The 24,175-nt window shown below is 37.1% G+C and overlaps 1 protein-coding gene across 3 annotated transcripts in view; it reads left to right on the forward strand.

The window, feature by feature from the left end:
- CEP350 (centrosomal protein 350) overlaps positions 1-24,175 on the forward strand; it is a 108,434-nt gene that overhangs the window by 37,833 nt on the left and 46,426 nt on the right. For all 3 annotated transcript variants that reach the window (XM_058175292.1, XM_058175294.1, XM_058175293.1), the window contains exons 5-17: positions 2,127-2,250; positions 3,682-4,274; positions 4,726-4,839; positions 5,089-5,202; positions 6,850-6,996; positions 8,105-8,742; positions 13,099-13,220; positions 14,050-15,038; positions 15,435-15,588; positions 17,996-18,150; positions 19,962-20,148; positions 21,342-21,547; positions 21,664-21,827. In XM_058175292.1, the coding sequence (XP_058031275.1) occupies positions 2,127-2,250; positions 3,682-4,274; positions 4,726-4,839; positions 5,089-5,202; positions 6,850-6,996; positions 8,105-8,742; positions 13,099-13,220; positions 14,050-15,038; positions 15,435-15,588; positions 17,996-18,150; positions 19,962-20,148; positions 21,342-21,547; positions 21,664-21,827 (3,707 nt within the window). The remainder of the gene's footprint in view (positions 1-2,126; positions 2,251-3,681; positions 4,275-4,725; positions 4,840-5,088; positions 5,203-6,849; positions 6,997-8,104; positions 8,743-13,098; positions 13,221-14,049; positions 15,039-15,434; positions 15,589-17,995; positions 18,151-19,961; positions 20,149-21,341; positions 21,548-21,663; positions 21,828-24,175) is intronic.

Genomic DNA, 24,175 nt, shown 5'->3' on the forward strand with positions numbered 1-24,175 from the left:
AAATAAATTAAGTCATTGTTTAAGATATAACTGCTGTTCTCGGTTTTTTCAAATTAAATTTCATTTTAAATTAGATAATAATTGGTGATTTAGTACCACAGGAAATGTGTATTTGTAGTTTCATGATATATCAGGAAAACAAGGATCACCAGTGGGTTTTTAACTTACACTTCCATGTTAAACTTCTATGTTATTTGTATTTGTTTTCTTTGAACAATTAACCAAAGCAATATTGCAGGATAGTGTAGTTTTAAACTATTAGTTTTAATTTATTTATTTTTTAATCTAAATAATTTCAGTGAAATCAGCCTTAAAGCAAATTTTTATAATGTTTATAAGCTATTTTATTTTGTAAACCAAGAGGATCAAAACATTCATTTAAGTTCTGGGAAGGGAGATACTATTGAGAAGAGATTGATTCAGTAGGGTATAAGAAGGATGGGAGGAGAAGCACAGACTTACTAGATTCTTTTATTACAGTCTGTCTCAATAAGGTGTAGTTCTAGTTGTCCTATAGAGAGTCAGCATCAGCCTTCGGCCTAGCATGGCTTCCAAAGCTGACATAGAGTCTCTTTCATGATCTGGTCCACTTCAAAGGGCTGTTAGATTTGTTGTAAAAGTACTGTTGCTAGCTAGGGTCTTCTTCCCTCACTGTAAAATAAGTATGAAGTTTCTTATTTTTTAGATTTATATGGCTACTCATCTACCCATGACTCTTTAAATATAATTAAAACATGTTTAATTTTATATTTCTGAAATAAGTATTTTTATACAATGCTTTAAGAAAATGTTCAATATAAACCTTAAATATTTTTTAAAAAATCAATAGTTACTTGTTCTTGAGGGTTTATACTTGTATATTGTACAAATTAGAAAAAATAACTGAAAAAAGACACATATGTTATAAATTGAGTATATTATGAAGAAGTAGAAACTTTTCTCTCTCCCATAAGTCTAGAACAGGGGTGTCAAACTCAATTTCATTGAGGGTCACATCAGGGTTGTGGTTGACCTCAGGGGTGGGGTGGGCATGCCCAATTCCCATAGCTGCTCTGCTTGCTCTCCTTGGCAGGTTGCTCATGGTGTGTGCGGGTTGCCAATAAAGTTCTGTCTGTGACAAAACAGAATACAAAATTGCTTTCTCCTTTGAACTGGGCATCCAGCCAAGTTGCCTCTCCTTCCTTCCTTCCTTCCTTCCTCCCTCCCTCCCTCCCTCCCTTTTCTTCTTTTTCCTTCCCTCTTCATTCTCCTTCCTTCCTTCCCCTCTTTCCTTCTTTTTTCTTTCTTGCTCACTTCCCCTCTTTTCTTCTTTTTCTTTGTTATTTTTCTTTCTCTTTCTCCTTTCCTGTCCCTTCTTGGATGCAAAAGGGGAAACATTTCACTTTTGCTAGTAGTTTGTGAGCACTTAAAAGACTGAGAACAGACCAGGCTCAGTTTATCCCATGCTTGCATTTAGTGGGGCACCCACAGACAACAGTACAACTGTAATAGTTGATCAGAGCGCCTCTGTTTTTTATGTGCAACAGCTTTAGCATTTAAGAACAGAGGTAAATTAGTTGCTTTTCTATTAATACATAATCCTTAAAAGGGCTTTCCTGTAGGGACCCTGCCACGGTCTAATTTTGATTGGAAATTTAGCAGAGGAAAATATTTGCCCACTCTGCTTTGTTCTGTTTTCCTCACTGGAAATGGCTGTTTGCAACACACAAGGGCGGGATACTTTCCCAAGAGCTCACAAGTCAAGAATACCAATGTTCAGTGCACAGGAGGCATCTCAGGATAGGGAAAGGGCGGGGGGGCGGGGGGGCTAGTGATAGAACAGGCCCTTAAAGCCTCCCCAATTCACTAAGGTACCTCATGCTTCTCCCACCCTTCCTGCCACACTGGACTCACCTTGCAAACATCTGTCTCCTCTCTGCCACTGTTTCTTTGCCTATGAGGGAAGGAGAGGAGAGTTGGCTTGGAAATGCTTTTTGCACCGAGAATGGATGCTCCTGGGTGCCATAATATCATTTAGGTTCAGACACCCATCTTCTTTTGCAGAGTGAGGGACCCAGAAATTTTCATTCTTGACTGCTTATTGAATCCCTAGAGATGCATGAAAAACATCTTGATTTTTGTTTCAGGTTGCAGGTCTTCCAGTCAAAACAAGGAAAGTTCTTTCCGCAGGCCACTCCGTGCTACCACTTTGGATAGCAATGTGAGTAAGAATGGACGTGTTGAATTTCGTCAGCCCCTGTCTTCTTTTAGGTGAGTTTAATTAGTTTTGTCATTTTACTATTGCAGGGGTTATAGAAGTAAACTGTAAGCATAATTATTTATTGTTTTTGAAGAACTTACATTTATTGATATGATTACTGTTTCATCTTATAGCGATTTCATGAAATAGAGCTCTTGCTTATGCTATTGCTTGCAATGTAGAAGTGAAGACAATGTTTTTACCAAGTTATCAAAATACTAGCTGCATTCTAAAATTCTAAAAACTGTAATCACCGCTATTCTAAGAGAGAGGGAAGGGCATTAATAGATTTTGGGAGACAAAAAATATACTAAGTGAAGAAATTATCCTACTTGAACCTTTAATGCTATTTTATCCTGGAGAAGAGTACAATTCATGCAATTAGATTTTTCCTCCTGAATCATATTCTCTGCCTTTCTATAGCAAAGATTAGAGTACTTTCCCTTCTCTGGTTTGGTGGAAGCAAGTACCATATATCACATTCCCTCTATGTTCTTACCTGAAAAGAGAGGAAGCATTCTTGTTTTATCTCATTCTTTGGGAAAAGAGATGTGCTTAGTAGTTCTACAATAATATCGTGACAATTAAGAAAGTTCCTATGCTGTTTCATGCTGTGGACATAAAGTAGTGTAGGAGACTTTTTGGTTTGGCTTTTATAGCAAGATTAGAGTTTTTTTTTTTTTTTTTTTTGTTTACATTTATACCCCGCCCTTCTCCGAAGACTCAGGGCGGCTTACAATGTATAGGGCAATAGTCTCATTCTATTTGTATATATTTACAAAGTCAACTTATTGCCCCCCCAACAATCTGGGTCCTCATTTTACCTACCTTATAAAGGATGGAAGGCTGAGTCAACCTTGGGCCGGGCTCGAACCTGCAGTAATTGCAGGCTTTGTGTTCTTAATAACAGGCCTTACCAGGCAGAGCTAAACCGGCCTTTACTTTCCCTTCTCTGGTTTGGTGAAAGCAAATACCATATATCACATTCCCTCTATGTTCTTACCTGAAAAGAGAGGAAGCATTCTTGTTTTATCTCATTCTTTGGGAAAAGAGATGTGCTTAGTAGTTCTACAATAATATCGTGACAATTAAGAAAGTTCCTATGCTGTTTCATGCTGTGGACATAAAGTAGTGTAGGAGACTTTTTGGTTTGGCTTTTTATAGCCAAGATGCGTTGGATATCTGGCTGTGAAAATGCCAATCCATATTCTGTGTTTGTGAATCCTTGGAATTGAAGAAGGGACAGGAATTATTATCTTGCTTAGAACTATGGCTTCAAAATGAAAAGGCTTGGATGATAGAACATTCTTAATGACAGGAGGAAAAAGATTTTATAATTACTTAACTCTTTCTCTCAAGTTCAAAGTTGTTTTCTTTTTATGACAAACATAGGTTTATTAGAGTTCCTGTTTTTATTTTAATGTTTAATGTGCTTCCGTTAGAGATTCTCAGTGGTCACCATCTTATAAAACCTCTTCCCAATTGGAGGCCAGATGTCTGAAGTATAAAGAAGCAGGAAATAAAGCTGAAGGAAGTGGTATGATCTATGATAAAGGAGAACCAGATTTGCATGGCAGAGATTTGAAGAGCTCGTCTTCTACAGATGAAACTGTTGTTCGCTATTTGAATGACCATCCAGCAATTAATGCTTTGCAAAGTTCAGCTGTGGTGAATCCTACAAAATTAGAAGAAGAAAAAAGTGAAGAATCCAGAGGAGATGAGTATACGAAAACACCTCCAAGTTCAATAATCCAAAATGAACTAAAAGAATTACAATTGGTAGAATCTTCAGCTTCTTCTGCCAGTACCTCAAGTGCCCATAGATTAGATATTTTAAAGCAGCATCAGCATGATGATAAACTGGAAAAACTAAAAGAACGAATTAGAAAGCAGTGGGAGTGTTCAGATGAACTGACTGTCAGAGGACATAATCCTGAATATTCTGATCATCCTATAACTGTTACAGCTCCTGAAAATATAGTGACTCCTAAAATCAGAAAAGTGGCAACAGCACCTATGGCTCCCTCCTATAAAGGTACACCATTTGTAAATAAAATGTATATATGGGGAAAAAATCTCTGGGTTGTGTAATAAAGGCTAAGATTTCCACTGTTCCTTTCTTGGGATCGATTGCAAACCCACTTAATATTGAATGTGTTTAGATAGAAACTTCACAGCTACTTCTGTGTAGTAGAGGTTTGAAATCTAAATAGAATGTCATGACTATTCTTCATTGTGGGTGAAGACAGCAGCCCAGCATAGGTTGTACTCGTCTGTTCAAATTGAAGGACTGAGTCTGTCAGAGCTGTCAAGTGCCACCCCTGTTGCTAGGGGTCTCCAGCTTTTGACTCAGTCCTTCAGACTGAACACACGTGTCGTGGATTTCTCCTACATTTCTGGCTATTTCCATGTAGTAGAGGTTTGAAATCTAAATAGAATGTCATGACTATTTTAATCTGCTAAAATTAATTGTGCTGTTCTTTTAGGTTTCAATCAATCAGAAGCCAAGATTCGTACTCCTGATGGAAAGGTATGGTGTGAAGAGGAATTTCTGAATCTGAGTAGAGAGTTATGTCAAGATTTAGAATTCCAGTTGGCAGGTAAATAGCCAGAGTAATTTTGTGAATATTTACATTAAAAGCAGTGATATTGTATATTTAACCTGCTTAATCCATAAGCCTGTAATTAATACTTCGAAGCCCTATAAATTTAAAGAAAAAAATAACATTGGTAACTTAATTCATACCTTGCGTTCTGTTTGAAAGTTAATAATAGTTGCTATAACATCCTCCTGTAATTTTGATGGGAGTTTGCTTGTTGAACTAATGGTTCTTCAACATGTTTTTTAGAAGAGGATTTGACTGCAATAAAGACACCTACTGAAAGAAAAGAGAAAAAAGGACACAAACTAGTGCGTAAAACTCAGAAGATTGCACAACTCTCGAGTCCTTATTCTAAATCAGGTGCATTTTATTGTAATTTTTTTTTGTTTAACTATTATGAGCAACCAAGAGTCAGGTGGCATTCAAATTTTATGATATTCATTCATTCATGACAATCATCAGTTTTGGCTTATATTTTTCAAGAGAGCTGCTTCCATGTATCTGAGGGCTGCAGTCATATTCTCTCACCATCGTCATGCTTACTTACTGTTTCCTCAAATATGATATATTAATAACATGTTAACCAAGCATTGCAGATACATGACCCTATGCTAAGGTGAAGATCTTAAGCTTTACTGCAGAAGTGATATAGATTTTCTCAGTTTTGCTCTCTGTAGAACACATTGAGGGATATAAAGAGAGACTAAGCTAATGATAAGCAAAGATTAAAGGCAAGGTTAGCTAGCTTTAATTTAAAAATGCAAGAAATTTAAAATATAAAAGTAAAAAATGAATGCTAAGAAAAAAATAAAAATGCAGAGGAAAAAAGGGGAAGGGAAAAAATAAAGTTACACAAAGAAATGACTTCTCCCTTCATCAAGACGAATACAAACAATTTCAGCAAATTATCACCTTTCAACCAAAGGTTTATAACAATTTCAACCAAAAATTCCATATCTCATTTTTTATCTGTTATTTGCTAATAAAGCCTCATCATTCAGCCTGAATCAACAAAAGTCCATTAAAATCTACCAGAAAGAACAATACAGGTAGTCCTCAACTTACATTGTTGCTATGAATTTTTCCAGAGTTAAAATACTTTTTTTCCATTCTATTTTTGAGACCTCTTTAAAGATTTTTTAGTTCTTTTCAGTTGTCTCTAGTAGGCAGCTTTTAAGGTGTCTTATCATATTTTTCTTACACTGAATCTACACTTAGATTCATAAGCGTCATATATTTTAACTGGATTTTTAAAAAAATCACAGGAAGGATTTTTAGTTTCAAAATCTTATTTCCTGTCAATCTGGTCCATTAGTCCATTTGTAATTTTCCAGAATCAACTTTCTCATCACCCCTTTTTTGTTTATTTCTGAATATTAAATTTTGCTTTAAGTTCTTAAACATACATGGAACTTCTTTCACTGACAATTGAAAGAAAATTATCCGTTGTAATCAAACTTGCCCTTCTGAAGGTTCGCACTATGCAAAAAGCAATTAACAAGCCATTTCCAAAAATGATTAAGAGAGGAAAAGGGCAAGCTGAATATCCATTCCAAACGATTCCCAACCAAAGTTTGGTGAGATGAGTTTCTCTCGGCTTCCAGAACTCTGACACTGCTGTTATGTAGTCTCCTCATGGGGACCCTCTCTAAGGAGCACTTGTGAGAAATCCTGGTTTCTCCTTGTTTCGGAGAGAAGTTTGGGGAGCTGATCCATTTACTGGCTCCTCTTTCTGCTATGGTCATCAGCTGTGCTCTTTGTGGAGCCATATTCAGTCCACCACTGCTTCCCCAGAAGTCGATAACATTAGTTCAGTAAAAAGCAATGAAGAAGGAACTCTGCGGGAACAGTAGAAGAAACTGCTACTACCCAAGTAACTTCAGATGATGCTGTCATTTTGTGAATGGGTGAGATAGCAATGCATTTCCTTTTCTTGCCACTTCTATCCATGTACTTTCCTTAAAATATAGAGTACTGGTGTGTTATTCAATAATTTTCTTGGTTTAGGTGTTGCCAACACAATAAGTACAACATCCTGGCGGGATGGACAAAGACTAGCAAAGAAACTACTGGGTCCAGTGCCTAAACTAGAGCAGTCAAACACCCAACTGTTGCCTAGTGACAGGAATGAAAAAGATAAATCTATTAAAACTGGTAAGTTAAATATATCTGTGTGTGTGAGAGAGCATTTTAATGCCAATGAAAAGCAGCTGTTCATGTTATGTCACATACACTGAACAAAATGAAACTTAATTCTGAACAATTATTCTTTAGATCATATTGCACACAGTTCTTTAAATCACAAAATAAAAATCGGTACCTTCACTTTAAAGATTGAATGAATACCGTACAGCAGGGGCCCCTAACCCCAGGCCATCGCTCAGCCTGTTGAGAACTGAGCCACGAAAATAGCACATGAGCGCATGAACCTGCATTTGCACAAGCAGAATTACTAATGTATTCCTTTTTTTTAAAAGACACAAAATAATAGATGTAAATTAAACTTAAGATTCACATGCTTGACTACTCAGCAATATTTCATGAAATATTTTGCTACTAATAAAGGAATCTTCAAGGAAAAAAATATAAGAATTGTTATCATTATTGGATGACGGTAGTGAGATTTTGAAGTATTAAATTTAAATTACTCCATTGCTGTCCATACCCAGTTTTGCAAAATTGCAGATATGGAAGCTATATTCTACAGCTTATATACAGTATGATTATGCTGTAAATCGGGGGTGTCAAATTTGCGGCCTGTGGGGGCATAATGCATCATGTGCTGGCCATGCCCACTCTCATTTTAGCAAAGGGGGGGAAAAGTCGTGATTCATCATGTGACGCCGCATGTTTGATACCACTGCTGTAAATAATTTCTTCCAGACAGCAAATTTTCTTTCAGACAGCAAATTCTTGTGGGAGTTCCAGATGAAAGAACATGAAAATTGTAGCCCTAACTAATTTTTTCATAACCAGTTTCAAAGTTATATATATTCTTTGGTTAAAAAATTTACATTGCAGTTGCATATTATTTTATTGCCCAACATTACTTCCCACCTTTTAAAAGTAATTTTTCTTTCTATATCAAAGAATGTAGTTTCTGGATATAGTGTTCAAATTTCATAAAATAAGATAGATTAAAAAATCATGCCCACCAAATAATGCCCACCAAATATTAAGATGAATATGCTACTTTGAATCTTAGTTCCTTGCTAATGCTACATTCTGATCTTCCCCCTCTACTTCCCTCTAATATCCTCAGCTCAAATAACAGAAACTGACTGCAATATGCCCGTGGCTGTAATACCCTTCACAATATGTCCTGAGCGTTCATGGAGCAAAATAAGAGCACAGAATAACCTGAAGGAAAAAGATGCTGCTCCTCACAATGAGGGACTGGGAGATGATCGTGTAAATAAGGATTTCTTGCCAGTAGAAATCCGTGGGATTCTTGATGATCTGCAGCTGGATTCTGTAGCTCAGGATTCAGAGAGGAGGAATGAAATATGTCAGACTCAGGAATCAGAACCACCTCCGTTTTCTAGAAGTCACAGTCCAAGCAAAAAAAAATCAGACAAAGCTCCCATCAGTGAAGACACTCAGTTTATCTTAAAGAAACGCCACTATGATGCAGATGAAGTACGCCAGTATATTGTGAGACAGCAAGAGGAAAGGAAGAAGAGACAAAGTGAAGAAAAGAAAGCACAAAAGGAGGCAACACAGCAAAAAAATAAAAGACTCCAGGAACTTTACAAAAAACAAAAAGAAGCTGTTGCAAATAAAACAAAGGCAACATCAACATCTGAAAGGGTAACTAAACAGTTACAAGAAACTTATTCTAAATTGTTCATGGAACAAACATTGCTGGAGAATCCAGGACTCTCTGTTCAAGAAGTTCAGGTAGGCTGATAAGAGTTGGGATATTTCTGTGTTTTTTCCATGTTATTTTTTTTAAAAAAAAAATTCATACAATAAGCAGGAATAGCTGTTATTTATTCATTTGTTGCATATATAACATGCCATTTCCTTGAGATTATCGCCTCATGGGTATTTTTTCTCAGATGTGAAAGTGAGATATATCATGTTAGCTAGGGTTTAGGTTTTATCCCCTTAATACTATTAAAGTTGTTGAGGTAATTCAAGCTAAAAGAGACTAATAAGAGTTGTCTATTAACCTCTATGGTGCCTAAAGACTGAATCAAGTAAGAATAGCATTAATAAGATGTGTAAGAATTGCCAACACTCTTGCAGTCTGCAAATGGAGTACAATGTATAATTTTAGCATAGTGTAAGATGTGAATAGACATTAGCCACATTAAGGCATTTTTAAAAACCTGGACAGACACAAAGTAGATAAGGGCCCTGTATTCTTTCCTGGTCATCAATATTTGTTAATCCTAGTTCCTTCTTCTCCTTCTATGCTAAGGAAAGATCTGAAGATTCATTCTAGATATGTTTAGCTGGACACATTTAGAAACTATCATGTTCCTGGAAACCTTGATTATACAGTTATATAGCTGTTACTTTAATTAGTGTTGAAAAGATCCATCTTCAAATCCTTAATCAGTCATGAAAGTCATGGGAAAGTATAGTTCATAGTCCAGTATACATTATTTTATATTAATTCTTGTTTTATTTGCAGTTTTCCTTTCACACCATACGTATTTCGTGGACAGTGTATTGACTGGGTCAATGTCCTTTTTAAACAACGCTAACAATAATAATACAAATAAGTATGCATAATCCTAATCTTCCAACTTCAACAATACCATTCTCTCTTTATAATTCTTTATCATTTTTCCCATTAATTCATTTACACCTAAATAATATTTCTTTGTACCATGTATTTGTTATTTCCTACTAAGTCACCAATGTTTAATATTTTTAAAATTACTCATTATTCCAGCATAATTTCAATATCCCAAATGTTTACTATTAACAAGGCCAAATATTAACAAAATTTCATCAATCCCAGGATTATATCTTTTTTACAATTTTTTATTTTTTTCCAAAATGTGAACAATAAAACAAAATAGCACTTTATCTTTCCCTCTCACCTTTATACCATTCTTACATTCTATTCATTCGTAAGCTATTTGGTACTTCTTGGTCTGAATCCCAGGATTATATCTTAAAGTCCCCACAATTTCTAATCCTTAAAAGTTTAAGTTCACAATATATTTTTAATAATACAATTAGATTACCTAATCCTAAACTTCCACCTTCTAACCTTAGTTTATTTTAAATTATAATAAATTATAATATCTGCTAGTATATATGCTACTATTTTCCCTATTTGCATTTTCTACTTTTTCATTTTATTAATATATTTTATCACTATCCATCATCTCTTAACCTTTTTGGAGTTCCATCATTTGTTAGCTTTTTAATCACCCTTTTATTTATCTCTCTTGGAATTTTATAACTTTTTTTGATATTTTTATTCCCACTGAGTATTCCCTTTGGGTTGCCCTTTGTCTCTTTCTGCTGTATCCTTTGGGCACCCATCCATAAAACTTTCCTTATTTTGAAGAGATTTTTCTTTTCTTTTTCTTTGTTCTACTCTAAACTTTTAAGAAATTATCTATTTGATTCCTACTTATCAATCCTTTCTCTTCATTGTCTTTGTCTTCTTGCATCTCATTTTGATTTTTCTCTTCCACTGCTTCTTCTAATTTCTCATCTTGCATTCTTTGACAAAATGACAAATTTAGTGGACCAGAGGAATGCTGTCGATATAATTTACTTGGACTTCAGTATAGCATTTGCTAAAGTAGACCATAACCTACTACTAGATAAAGTAGAAAAATGTGGGTTAGACAGCACCACCACCAGATGGATTCGTAACTGGCTGACCAACCGCACTCAACGTGTAGTCCTCAACGGAACTACATCCACATGGAGGGAAGTATGCAGTGGAGTACTCCAGGGCTCTGTTTTAGGCCCAGTACTCTTCAACATCTTCATCAATGACTTGGACAAGGGGATAGATGGGGATGACACCAAGCTGGCAGGAATAGCCAACACTCCAGAAGATAGGCTCAAGATACAGAAAGATCTTGACAGACTAGAACATTGGGCACTATCCAACAAAATGAAATTCAACAGTGAAAAAAGTAAGGTTCTACATTTAGGCCAAAAAAACAAAATGCACAGGTAACGTATATGTGGTACCTTGCTCAATAGTAATAACTGTGAGAGGGATCTTGGAGTCCTAGTGGACAACCATTTAGATATGAGCCAGCAGTGTGCAGCAGCTGCCAAAAAAGCCAACACAGTTCTGGGAGGGATAAAATCAAGATCACGTGAAGTGTTAATACCACTTTATAATGCCTTGGTAAGGCCACACTTGGAATATTGCATTCAGTTTTGGTCGCCACGATGTAAAAAAGATATTGAGACTCTAGAAAGAGTGCAGAGAAGAGCAACAAAGATGAGTAGGGAACTGGAGGCTAAAACATATGAAGAACGGTTGCAGGAACTCAGTATGCCTAGTTTAATGAAAAGGACTAGCGGAGGCATGATGGCAGTGTTCCAATATCTCAGGGGTTGCCACAAAGAAGAGGGAGTCAAACTATTCTCCAAAGCACCTGAGGTAAAACAAGAAGCAATGGGTGGAAACTAATCAAGGAGAGAAGCAACTTAGAACGAAGGAGAAATTTCCTGACAGTTAGAACAATTAGTAAGTGGAACAACTTGCCTGCAGAAGTTGTGAATGCTCCAACACTGGAAATTTTTAAGAAAATGTTGGATAATCATTTGTCTGAACTGGTGTAGGGTTTCCTGCCTGGGTAGAGGGTTGGACTAGAAGACCTCCAAGGTCCCTTCAAACTCTGTTGTTGTTGTTATTGTTGTTGTTATTATTATCATCTGTTTTCTGAATATCATCTTCATCTTTTTTCCCAGTTGTTGAGAGGCTCCTACACTCATTTCTTTATCTTTAGACAATCCCCTTGTCTCATTGTTCTTTACAGTTTCATGCTTGCTTTTGAGCATCAAAATTATTTCTTCATATACCTCTATTATCCTCTGATAATCCATTTTGTAACAATTTAATAAGAATTACTCAATATACCTCTATGGTTCCAACGTCTCAATATTTAAAATATCCAACAGAGTCAGTTATTAATGAGATTTAGTCAATCCCATAGTTATACCTCTAAATCTTCTAAATTTATAATCTTTAAATTCTTTAGTATTTTACAGCCTTTTGGTTTTCCAGTTATTTAACTTTTCTTATTTCTCTTTTCTTCTATTAGCTTTCTTCTTTTGCCTTGTAGAGTGTTCTGTCAAATAACGTTAATAATCCAAATTAACCCACTAGATTTCTTCCAGTCTTTCAAATCCACAATCCAATAACCAGTTTCAATAGAGTTTAGTTATTTGCAATTTAAATTTGCAATTTAGTTCATCTTAGGAATCTTCAAAAAAGAAAAAAAACTCACTAAGTATTTCAAAATATCCAAATCGTCTTCTAAAATAACATCAAGATCAGACCGCCTTCCAGGTGTTGTTTACTTTCTTCTGTTACGTGTATTAGACATTCTTCCCTTTCATTAAGTTCTCATGTTGTAGTGCTCCTCTTCTTCCAGTAGATGGCTCTCCTGCTCCAAATTCCAACATTAAACACTATGTCAAAAACAGCTGATTATCTGATAAGTCCAGGGGGTTTAAAGATACAAATAAGAAAGACACTGTCTCCCAAAAATCACCTTTCAGGTTGTTTAAGCTTTTTTCCAGGCTTTCTATATTTTAAAACTTCCTTTGGGCATTTCTTTCACCTCTTAATTTTTATTCTAGTCTTCTCCATATATCTAATTGCCTCTTCCTTAATGCTTGGAGATTATTTTTTGTCTTTAGAGTAAGAGTTGGAAGTTATCTCACCCACCTCCAATGCTCTGTCCACGGACCACTCCAGCACAAATCTTATGGTCCCGGTTGTCCCAGCTTGTGACTAGCCAAAAATGGCCATTGTCCCTGCTGTCGTTTAGGAGAGCTTGCTTCAGACCTAATGAGCAAATTGCGAGTTCCTCATGGTTCACGAAGCCCCTCTGCCTTCTTCGCCACCTCTACAAGGCAGCTTTGACCCCGTTAGGGTCTCCCAACAGCAATTGCTGGCTGGATTTCACAGGGTTGGTGGAGCCCGCTATTTTCCAAGCTGTTATTGCCGCGACATCAACCACTTGAAGCAGTTCAGTAGACATTATTGATTCAATTTGTCCTTATTTTATAAAAAATGTCAATTTTTCTTCCCAGTCCAAACCTGGATATCAACCATCTGGAGAATCTGATAAAGAGAACAAGGTTCAGGAGCGTCCTGTTAGTGCATCATCCAGTAGTGATATGTCTCTCTCTGAGCCTCCTCATCCTCTTGTAAGGTAAGAATGCATTCAGGGCTAGGAAAGTGCAACATACTAAATATCAGAAATAATGGTTTTATGCATGATTTAGCTATACAGTTTTTATAGCAGCTGAGAATATTGAACTATTTTTCTAAATCTTTTGAAAATATATTTATTAAAATTCAATGCTCATAAAATTCTTAAATATGTCATGAAAAACAAGATGCCACTTCATGAGTCGTTAGAAGTGAAGGATAATGCCTTCTATATATTCAAAGCTATGTCTGTACCAAGATTCTTCAGGAATGCAAATGAAAAGTGCAAGATTATATTGTACGAAGAATTCAGATTCACTTTAAAACATTCAAATTTGAGGCCAGTAATAAGTTTATCTACTCTACTGTTGTTAAACTGTATTTAAATGTTAAATTCATGTATGGAGTGTTAGTGGTTTTTGTTGGTAGATGGAGTGTTTAGTTAGTTGGGCAGGAAGGCAGAAGAGAAAAATAAGAATTCAATAATCCAGAAGTCTATTTGAGAGTCTTTACAGTTGGGGTAGGCTATTTGTATCTTTCAAAACTCTTTTCCTTAAACTATAGTACCAAGTATCAGTTTCCCATCGTTTTTAGATAAGTGAAAAATAATGTCAATAAAAACCAATCCAGGAACTTCCTTGCCAAAAGAACAACTAATCCACATAATTTTCATTGCCATCTTCACTGAAGTCATTCCTCCAAAAAAGTCATTCCTCCTCCACTCTTGGCCCCCAGAGGTTTATCAATTCTTAGTACAGGTGATTATTTTATAATTAAATGTCTAAACTTTATTGCTGTAAACTGATGATAATTCAATGGATTATTTACAGGGATAATACACTGGAGCCTTTAAGGATTCATCCAGAGAAGCTGAGTTCAGTAGCACAGGTTCCTTGCTCAAAATCTGTTTTGAATGGAGGTCTTTTCTCTCAGCTTTTATCTTTGGATAACATGGGTATCTTGCAAAAGGATTTTGAATCTGTAACATCAAGCAGAAGGAGCCATAATGCAGCTGTGGGATCCATGTCTTCAACTCCTCAGCCGTTTATGTCATCTACTGTACAACCCACCATTAATCATTATAAACATAAATTGGACCGAATTGAAGCCCTAAAGGCAACTGCAGCCTCTCTTTCAAATAGAATTGAAAGTGAGGCCAAAAAATTAGCTGGGGCTGGCATTAACTATGAAGCAGCATGGGATACTGAACATGACTTGTTGCAAAAGGATCAAGGTGATACCTGCTGGGCAAAAGCCAGCAGTCCTCCTGTGAGAGGAGATGATGTCTTTTCAGCTAGGCTTCAGAAAATGTTGGCAACCTGCAATTCACATACAACTTTTGATGATAACCTTCCTGGAATGGAAAATTTTAATGAGTTTAAAAAGCTCCCAGAGTCTATTAGTTCTCATACAGGTGCTCTCGGTCTTCCAGGCAATAATATATCTGAAGGAATATTAGGAAATCTGTCTCAAAAGCAAACATGCTCTGTTGGGCCTGAAAATAAACCTGAAGTTCTGGATGATAGTGGGGGTTCCATAAGTGAAGGTCTACTCAGCGATGGTCTTCTCTCTGAGGAAGAAGGTGAAAAGCCTAATAATCCATCTTTGAAGATTGCTGAGGCATTAAACGAAAAAGAGTTCTGTGTTGCAGATAAAACTGGTTTTGAACCCATAAAAGAATTTCAAAAGGAGGCAGAAAATTATTTACCTATTTTCACACAGATTAGGAATGGTCCAAAACCATGGGAAGAACTTGTCAAGGGAAGTCCACATAGCGTGATCAACATCTTTACAAAATCTTATCAGTTGTGTGGGAAAGGTGAGCAAACACAAACCTTTTGATAACTCTGATATTTTGCTAGATGAATAATTAAATGAATATTTCTTGAAATTCTGTGTTCTATATGTATTATCTCAGTCTAGTTTTGCTGGTATTAGTATCTGCTTCTATGTACAACATTTTTAATTTGTTTTGGAGATGTCAGCTGCTATACCTTTTTGCAATAAAGTCAATCATTTGTTTAAAAGTTCCACCTCCTTGCATTGCTAGGGAAGAATATATTTTCTTAGTTCTATGTAGTATAGCCATTTAGAATTTTCTGAGTTGTTTTGTATGATTGGTCTTTGGATCATATTCTGTGTTAAATTTTTGTTGAAATGTAAATTCTTCTGAAATATTGATTGTATTTCATTTTCACTTTCCTCCTTTTGCCAGAATCTGAAGAACATGCAGGACAGGGATCATCAACACATCGACCTTTACTTCCTGCTATGAGCTCTCCAGATAGTATTGCTTCCTATGAGGATGATTTCATCTTATCACAAGGTAGTGGTACATCAATGGACAAAAAATCTACACCAGAGCACAGGTATATATTTTTCAAATGGGTGTTGAAGCTATAAAATAAGAGGTGAAAAGTGATTTTCATTGAATAATATGTGACTATATATAGAATTGCATAATAGTTAGTGTCTCAATAGTCTTAGTCTAGCATTCTTTAATGATACAAATTGCTATTTGAAAATTCTGAATTGTCAGCTTTAAAATTTTAGTATTCCAACATTTTTGTTAGAATGTTTTAAATTAGGACTGCTAACTACTGTTACTATCGACTTATGACCAGTTTTTTAACAACCATTTCACAATAATGACTGCCTTGGAATGGATGCTTTATGGCTTATAAAGCATTTCTGGCCATCGTAAAACATTGCATTTCCCCCACCCTTGGGTCACATGATCATATTTGGGATGCTTGGCAATAAGTTGCCAAGTGGCTGGCAGTCGTAATTACCACTTGCAATCTTCTCTGTCGGCTTCCCCAGAAAGCCAGGGAGAAGCAGGCAGGAGAGATTTCAAGTGGACAGGACATAGAATTTGAGGTCAGTTCCCCTAGTGCACCAAAAGATTTCTCCTCCACTCTGTCCAGGGAGAGGAAATCTTCCTGCACACTGGAGGAATAGACCTAAAATCCAGTGGGAATGCCAGTGAACACAGCAAAAGTCTATCGAGACTCTCAGTCAACCAGGTCATAGTTTTCTCAAAGGTGCTTTTTTCAAAAGGCAACTGGACTGTGTTTTTCCCCCTTGAGGAAGAAGAAGAAAATATTTCACTTCTAATCCCAGAAGCTTCATCATTTGTAATGGTGGGGGGATGGAAGGATAGGTAGTGAACATAGCAGTTTCGTGATGGTTGTTGCTGATGGGGTGAGGAGAGGGCCCAGACTTCCAGAATATGGTGGGCAGACTATGCTGATTCCCTGCCCTATCATGTCCTGGAAGCTGCGGACCTTTCCTGATGCTCTGCTTAACAACCCACGTCATCACTTAATGACCACAACTGAGAAATCTGAAATTGCAGTCATTGAGCAAAGCATTTAATAACCATTTTACTCAATGACCAAGATTCCAGGCCCAATTGTGGTGGTAAGTGGAGGCCTAATTGTGTACAATTTATATAAATATGGCATTATGAAATTCCAGTATAAAAAACTTTTTGAGGATATTGGAGCATGAGAACTCGCACTTAAAGAAATATAAACTAGTGCACGCTTATCTACCAGATGCAGTATTTTTTATCTTGAACGGTTTCTGAAATGGTATAATATTCCAAATTTTTATATTTTAAAAGCAGTTAAAATATTTGGCATGATATTATAAGGGATTTTTAATATTAATTTATAAAGGCCTGAAAACCACAAGATAATGAATGGCAAATCAGCAGAAAGCACTTTTTAAAAAAATATGCAAATGGCATCTGCTGGGATTCTGTATAAATGGGACACAGTATCCTCCCCTCAGTGTGACTGTGGGGTCCCACATCAAGTTGTAGATCACGTCATGGCTGGCTGTAAGCCATGATGTGATCTACAATTTGACGTCTGATCTTTTTAATATAAACGATGCTGTGCCTCAGTGGTTAGATGGCCTAGACATTGTATTCAAACATAGATCTTTCTTAACATTTATATTTTATTGTGTTTTACTAATCTAGGTGAAATCTTAATATATATTGCTAGTCCATGTATAATATGCCAAACGCTACATAAATAAATCCAACATACTAGTTTGAAAATTATATTGAGGGCAAAGCAACTTCTAGGTTTCAGACCCCCCTTTGTTTTTTATCATACTGGGTTTGCCTTTCAAAAAAGGAATGATCGTGTTCAGAGAACACAAAGCTTCTGCTCATCTGACCTGATTCTTATTCTAATAAATATGCAGAGACAGAAGCAGGACTATGATGCTATGGTTAGGAGGATATTGTAAGGAGAGGCTTTTATAAACACAAAGCAACAGGCTAGAGTGAAAAGAGATGATGGATTGTGATTGCTAGTCCAGTATAGCTAAACTGGGAGAAGGAGAACCAAAAGCAATTTACAGCTTGCTAGTGTTTTGTAAGATGCCAGGAAAAAGAAGAAAAGTCATTCTTCTTATTGAAACATTGGTTTTAAATTTTAATGTACATTTCTAATGTATACAATTAATACTTTTTAATACAGTTTTATTGTAAAGTTCAATTGTATATAAGATAAATTTAACAGATGAAAATAACTGATACATTTATTTCTTATTAAACCATTAGTTTTATTCATGGTGTGGGTTTACATAAATTAACTTACCATTTTAGGGGGTTACAGTATCAAAGAGTTTGAAAATCCCTGTATAAAGGAATCAATTAGCCATCATTATGTTTATTCACAAAAGCTAGATGGATTTCACTTGATATGCTAGAGATAAAAAATATTGACGATGTGTAATTCATGCTTGTATTGGCAGTGCCACGAGTAACACCAGCCTGAAAGGAGAGTTTGCCAATAAAAAATTGCCTTATGAACACCAAACTCTGGAATTATCCCATCATTCCTCAGGACCGCCATCTTCAGGTTCTTCTCGTGCATCCACATCTTCTAAGAGAAGAGGAAGAAAAGAAAGTAAGAGCTTTTCAGCTGCTTGTTTATTACAACGATAAGTTTGCTGCCCAGTTCACCAGTTCATCACAATATACATACATCAAAAAGACTTTCAGGCCAGTACCAATTATAAAGATTAATCTAAGTAAAATATTAAGAGACCATTTAAAAGGTAACTTTAGTATTTGGTTAAGAATCCTACCACATTCCAAATATCAAACTTCACAGATTTTGAATAAAATTGGGTGATGGCCATTATTAAAATAATAAGCAATCAGAGGAACACTATTCAGTTACTAATTTTTGTTTCTAATGTTCGTTATATAACATTATATAATATCAGGAATTTGGTAAAATTCATTGCTAAATTTCACTTTTTTGTTTGCTGCTGTATGAAGAGTTTTATCATGACTTGAACCATAATCCAGTACAAATACAGGTAGGCCTCAACATAGGACAATTGGTTCATCAATCTTTCAAAGTTATCATGGTGCTGAACAAAGAGTCATATGATCCATGCCCAAAGTTATGGCTGTTGTAGCAGCCACATGATCAAAATACAGGCACTTGACAACTCACATGTACTTACAACTGCAAGGATGCTGCAATTCCCCCCACTCACCTATCTCCCCCCACCTATGCTTTTTTGGCCCCCTGCTATCTTGCACTTCACAGCCCCAACTGATCTTTTCTGCCATCTTCTTGCTTCTGCTTCTAATGAAACATGCCTGGTCTGGTTTGCAGTCCATATGAGTGGCTTTGTGCTGCAAAAAAGGGGGGAAAGCACAGAACAGTCTCTCCCTGAAACAGAGTGTGTCAAAGCATTCCTTTGTGTCATCTTCCTGCGCCTAATGGGGATGGGTTTATGATGAAAGAAAAGGAAAAAAGCAAGAAGCCAAACCATATGGCCCAGGAGCATGGTGCCAAAAGGATATTTTGGCATGCTCTAGCTCCTTCAAGTTGCTTTGTGCTTTTTTCCCCCCGCATTGCACAAATCAGTCCCATATGGAGCAACAGCTAGGCTGGGCACATCTCACCAGCAGCAGGAGCAAGAAGATGGCAGCGGGGCATAAGGTAGCAGGGATCTTGGAGTGCAGGGTGGCAAGAGTAACTGGGTCTGTTACAGTTGCAGCTTCCCAGGGCATGGCAAGAAACCCCAGAGACACATAATCCTGGGGCTGTGTGGCACTCCACAAGGCAGGGTGCAGAGGGGCCAAAATGGTAGAGATTGGGGAAGGTAGGTGGGGGGGAATCCCTTACCTTGTTGAGGTTCAGAATTGGAAAGGATCAAGCCCAGAATAGCTTGGATTAAGGTGGGTCTTTGCCTAATGAATTTGCTTATTGATGACTACAGGGATTGCTGCAATTGTGGCCACTAAGCAATGTGGTCTCACAGTAGCTTGCTTTACGACTACATTTCTTACCAACTAAAATTCCAGTCTCGGTCTCAGTTGTATTTGTAAGTCAAGGACTACCTGTAAATGTAGACAGTGACATTATTTCTTTCAGACTTTCTTGCCAAATATTGCTGTTCTCCCCTAGCAATTATTAAAATCTAATCTCTTCCTCTCTCTGCTTAATTTTTATTCTTGCACTGAATAAAACAGGTTAGACAGAGAATGATTAGTTCAAGATAGTCAAGGTGGTTTTATGAATGTGATTTAATGAGAGAGTGGCATAACTTTCAGATACAGAAACGTACTGCACCTCTCTAATTCTGGCTTTAAAATCTCATGATTTTTAAATCTAAAAACTCACTATTTATCAGTTGGTGGTGGAATTCTTATTTTTTGTATGCATTTTTAAACACGTTTTTCTAAAATATATTACAGAGACAGAATCAAATGGATTTCCAAATGCCTCTCTCTGGGAAAAAAGCAAAACATCCCTAGGATCAGACTATGGTTTGGAACAAGCAAAACACTTACTATCTAGTAATTCAGTGTCTAACAGAGAACAAGAAGTGAACCCAGATTCTGACAGTACTTTAGAGGAACTATCTGGTCATTCATTAATGAGGTAAAATACTATTACCAAACTCTGATTTTAAATTGTATAGCATAGTTTATAATTCAGGTAAAGTATTGTAGTGGTACAACAGCATATTACTGTTATATTGGTATATTTATATATAAAGTAGAAACCAGTGTTCTTGGAATATAAGACATAATCTATATTACCTTTCCTTATGTCAGTTTTCAAAATGGTCACATAAGTTTAATACAGCTTCCACTGATATTTGTGAAAGCAGTGAGTGGATTAAGGGGCCATGCTCTGAGTTTAGAATTCTGCATTTACTTGTTGATTGATCAGGATTTACCCCCTTGTAATTAAAAACATTTTTGCAGTTTACAATATCCATCAATACAAATGATAAAACATCCCCTGTAGAAATCATAAAATAATATAATAAAAGAAATCTAACATAACCAATGCTTAAAAGATAATGTCAGCTCATACATCAAAGACTTTATGTAAATGATTCTTTTTAATTGCTTACAGAAACATAAGATATGACAAATTGAATTTTGAAAAGAAAGCTATTTCAAATATCCCAGAATTCTGAATTTTGACTTAGTTTGATTTCTTTAGAATAATTACTGAAAATAAACCCTGATCATAAGTTCTGTTGAGTGATATGACAGAAAAGAATTATCAATATCAAATCATAACTATTTCCCCTCCCTTTTTACTTATATGAATAATATGCTAAGAGCAAAACTCATTTGCAATTGGTCTGGTTGGGTCAGAAGCAAATTTAGATTTAACAATCTATATTTACTCAATAGTGAGCCATAATAAATCCCTATCCTAATAAATGCATATTAATTGTACACATATTGATGTCTGTAGTTTGTTTTAGGTATGTTCTTTAAAGTCAAATAATGTGAAAAGAGGTGTATTTAGTCCTTTCATGTACAGCTGTCCAATTCTCTTGAAATTCAATTAATGTATTTTCAAAGTTTTTCTTCTTTTTAATATAAAATATATTGGTTGTAGAGCTGGTAACAATAGCCAAATGTATTTAAAATACGTTTTCTCATTCTGTCCCAGTGTATGAAAATATATCCTACTGATGAAAAGGCACAAATTTAGTTTGCAATTTTTATTATCACTAGTTCTTCTTTAAATAGAAAATACTTTTAAGCTATAATTTTAAGCTTTATGCTTTTAAGGGTAATACTTTTTCTAAATAATTTTTGTTTGTTTAGTCTTCCAGATAAAGTTAGATCACCAAGAACGATAAGCTCTCCTCAGTCTCCAAACATACAGAAAAAAATGGATCCTGTAGGAAATACATCAGAAAAACATAGATCTTTAAATTCTTCCAGAAATGTAGCTTCTGGATCTAAGCTAAATCCTGCCTTCTCTGACTTAAGTATTGGAAACAACAGGACTGGAGCCAATATTCCAAACGGTGAGCTGGCAACAAATGGAAAAATATATAGAATATGCTACATTTTATATATTTTATATAGGGTGATTTGAGCATATACATGTTGTTGTTTACTAAGTTGTGTACTGATTTTACAGGTTCCATGCGCTTCTCACCTGCTGGTCTCCAGCAACGTATGTCTGCAGAACTTAACTACCTAAGCACTATTGAAGAGTCGGTACATCAAATCTCTGATATAGAACGTGTGCGAGGGATATCACTTGCACAGCAGGAAAGTGTTTCTCTGGCTCTAATATTAAAGGTAAGATTAATGAATCTGAAATCCCTTAAAATACATGGTATTTTCATCTCTTGGAAACCTCAGTTCTCAAATCTTTCACTTCATATACAAAAAGTTTCTATTAATAACTAAAAATAACCAAAACTTGTTATTTTTTGCTTTAATTGGTTTTGGCACTCACTGTAAAGCAGGGGTCACCAACCTTTCGGACCTCGGGGACCACTAACTTCATAATTTTAAATCCCGTGGACCACTAATATGATCTGCCTCATGACTGGCTGGGTGGTCATGTTTAGGTGGGCATGTTCAACTAGATGTCATTCACGTCGAGGGGCACCTTGCCGGCCTCTCGCCCCTCCCCTTTCAGCAACTCTTCGCCTCCCCACCCAGGCTCCTTCAGCTTTGGAAGCCACCAGAAAGAGTTGGCAAAACAGATGGCTCATTTCAAATTGGATCTGACCGACAAGGAGGCTCAACAGAAGCACCTCACTGAGGACTATGAGCATAGGCTTTCCAAGCAAAGGGAAGACCTGCGGGAGTGCAAGGCCAGGTATAGGCGCCTGGAGGCTCAGTGGGCTGAGATGGTCAGCTAGTTCCAGGCCATGATGCAATCCCATTGGAACAAGGCCCTCTGGCTCTTTGCTACCAGTGGCGTTTACCTTCAGCATTCGCCCAAAGCCCCACACCAGGAGGCTGAAGCAGACCCCAAGTCGGAATTTCTCCCACCCTCCAACCCACGCAAAAAGACCCAGAAAGGGGAGACTCTCTGCAGCAACACAAACGTTCATTGTACGTATCCTATAGTTTGAGGACCCCTGATTTAGTGCAAATAATTTTTCTGCGGACTACCAAAATTTTCTCACAGACCAACAGTGGTCCACGGACCACCAGTTGGTGACCGCTGCTATAAAGTTTCTCTGCAGAGGATTAGAAGACTTACAGTAGGGCTGGGAGAATGTTATTTCAGTACCCAAAGTAGAAAAGTAGACATTGGTACTCTTGGATTACTGCAATGCTCTCTACATGGGGCTCCCCTTGAAGAGCACCCGGAGGCTCCAGTTAATCCAGAATGCAGCTGCGCGGGTGATAGAGGGAGCGGTTCGGAGTTCCCATGTAACACCCATCCTGCGCAGACTGCACTGGCTGCCTGTTGTCTTCCGGGTGTGCTTCAATGTATTTATTTATTTATTTATTTATTTATTATATTTGTATACCGCCCATCTCCCGAAGGACTCAGGGCGGTTCACAGCCAATAAAACAACAGAAAATATGTAATACATATAAAACAGCAAAAAGAATAGAAAATTAATTCAATTGATGGCCTAAAACTTTTAAATACAAATTTAAAACCCCATTTAAAACCCCTGATTTAAAAACCAATTTAAAACTACATTCACGCTAGTCCTGCTCTTCGAAACAGCAACGTCTTCAGCTCGTGGCGGAAGGACCTGAGGTCGGGGAGTTGACGAAGCCCCAGAGAGAGCTCATTCCAGAGGGTAGGAGCCCCCACAGAGAAGGCCTTCCCCCTGGAGGTCGCCAGCCGGCGTTGTTTAGCTGATGGTATCTGAAGGAGGCCCTCTCTGTGAGAGCGCACTGGTCGGTGAGAGACTAATGGTGGCAGTAGGCGGTCCCGTAAATATCCCGGCCCTAAGCCATGGAGTGCTTTGAAGGTGATAACAAGTACCTTGAAGTGAACCCGGAAGACCACCGGGAGCCAGTGCAGATTACGCAGGAGGGGTGTTATATGGGAGCCACAAGGAGCTCCCTCTATGCGCAGCCGCATTCTGGACCAGTTGGAGTCTCCGGGTACCCTTCAAGGGGAGCCCCATGTAGAGAGCATTACAGTAGTCCAGGCGGGATGTAACAAGGGCATGTGCGACCGTGCATAAGGAAGCCCGATCCAGAAAGGGGCGTAACTGGTTACCACCTTTAAAGCACTCCATGGTTTAGGACCGGGATACTTATGGGACCGTCTACTGCCATCTTGTACCTCCCACCGACCTGTGCATTCTCACAGAGAGGGACTCCTTAGGGTGCCGTCAGCCAAGCAATGTCGACTGGCGGCCCCCAGAGGAAGGGCCTTCTCTGTGGGAGCTCCTACCCTATGGAACGAACTTCCCCCTGGACTTCGACAACTACCTGACCTTTGGACCTTTTGTCGCGAACTTAAGACTTATCTATTCCGTCTCACTGGACTGGCTTGAATTTTAACTTTTTAGTTGATTTTATGGGTTTTAATTTTTATTAATTTTTATAGGGTTTGATTGTATTTTAAAATTGGGCCAAATTTAATAAGTTTTTAATGTATGTTTTTAGTATTGTATGTGTTTTCACTGTATTTTATCTTGGCTGTAAACCGCCCTGAGTCC

Source organism: Ahaetulla prasina, chromosome 3 (genome assembly GCF_028640845.1).
Source record: "Ahaetulla prasina isolate Xishuangbanna chromosome 3, ASM2864084v1, whole genome shotgun sequence".
In the NCBI taxonomy this organism is placed as follows: domain Eukaryota; kingdom Metazoa; phylum Chordata; class Lepidosauria; order Squamata; family Colubridae; genus Ahaetulla; species Ahaetulla prasina.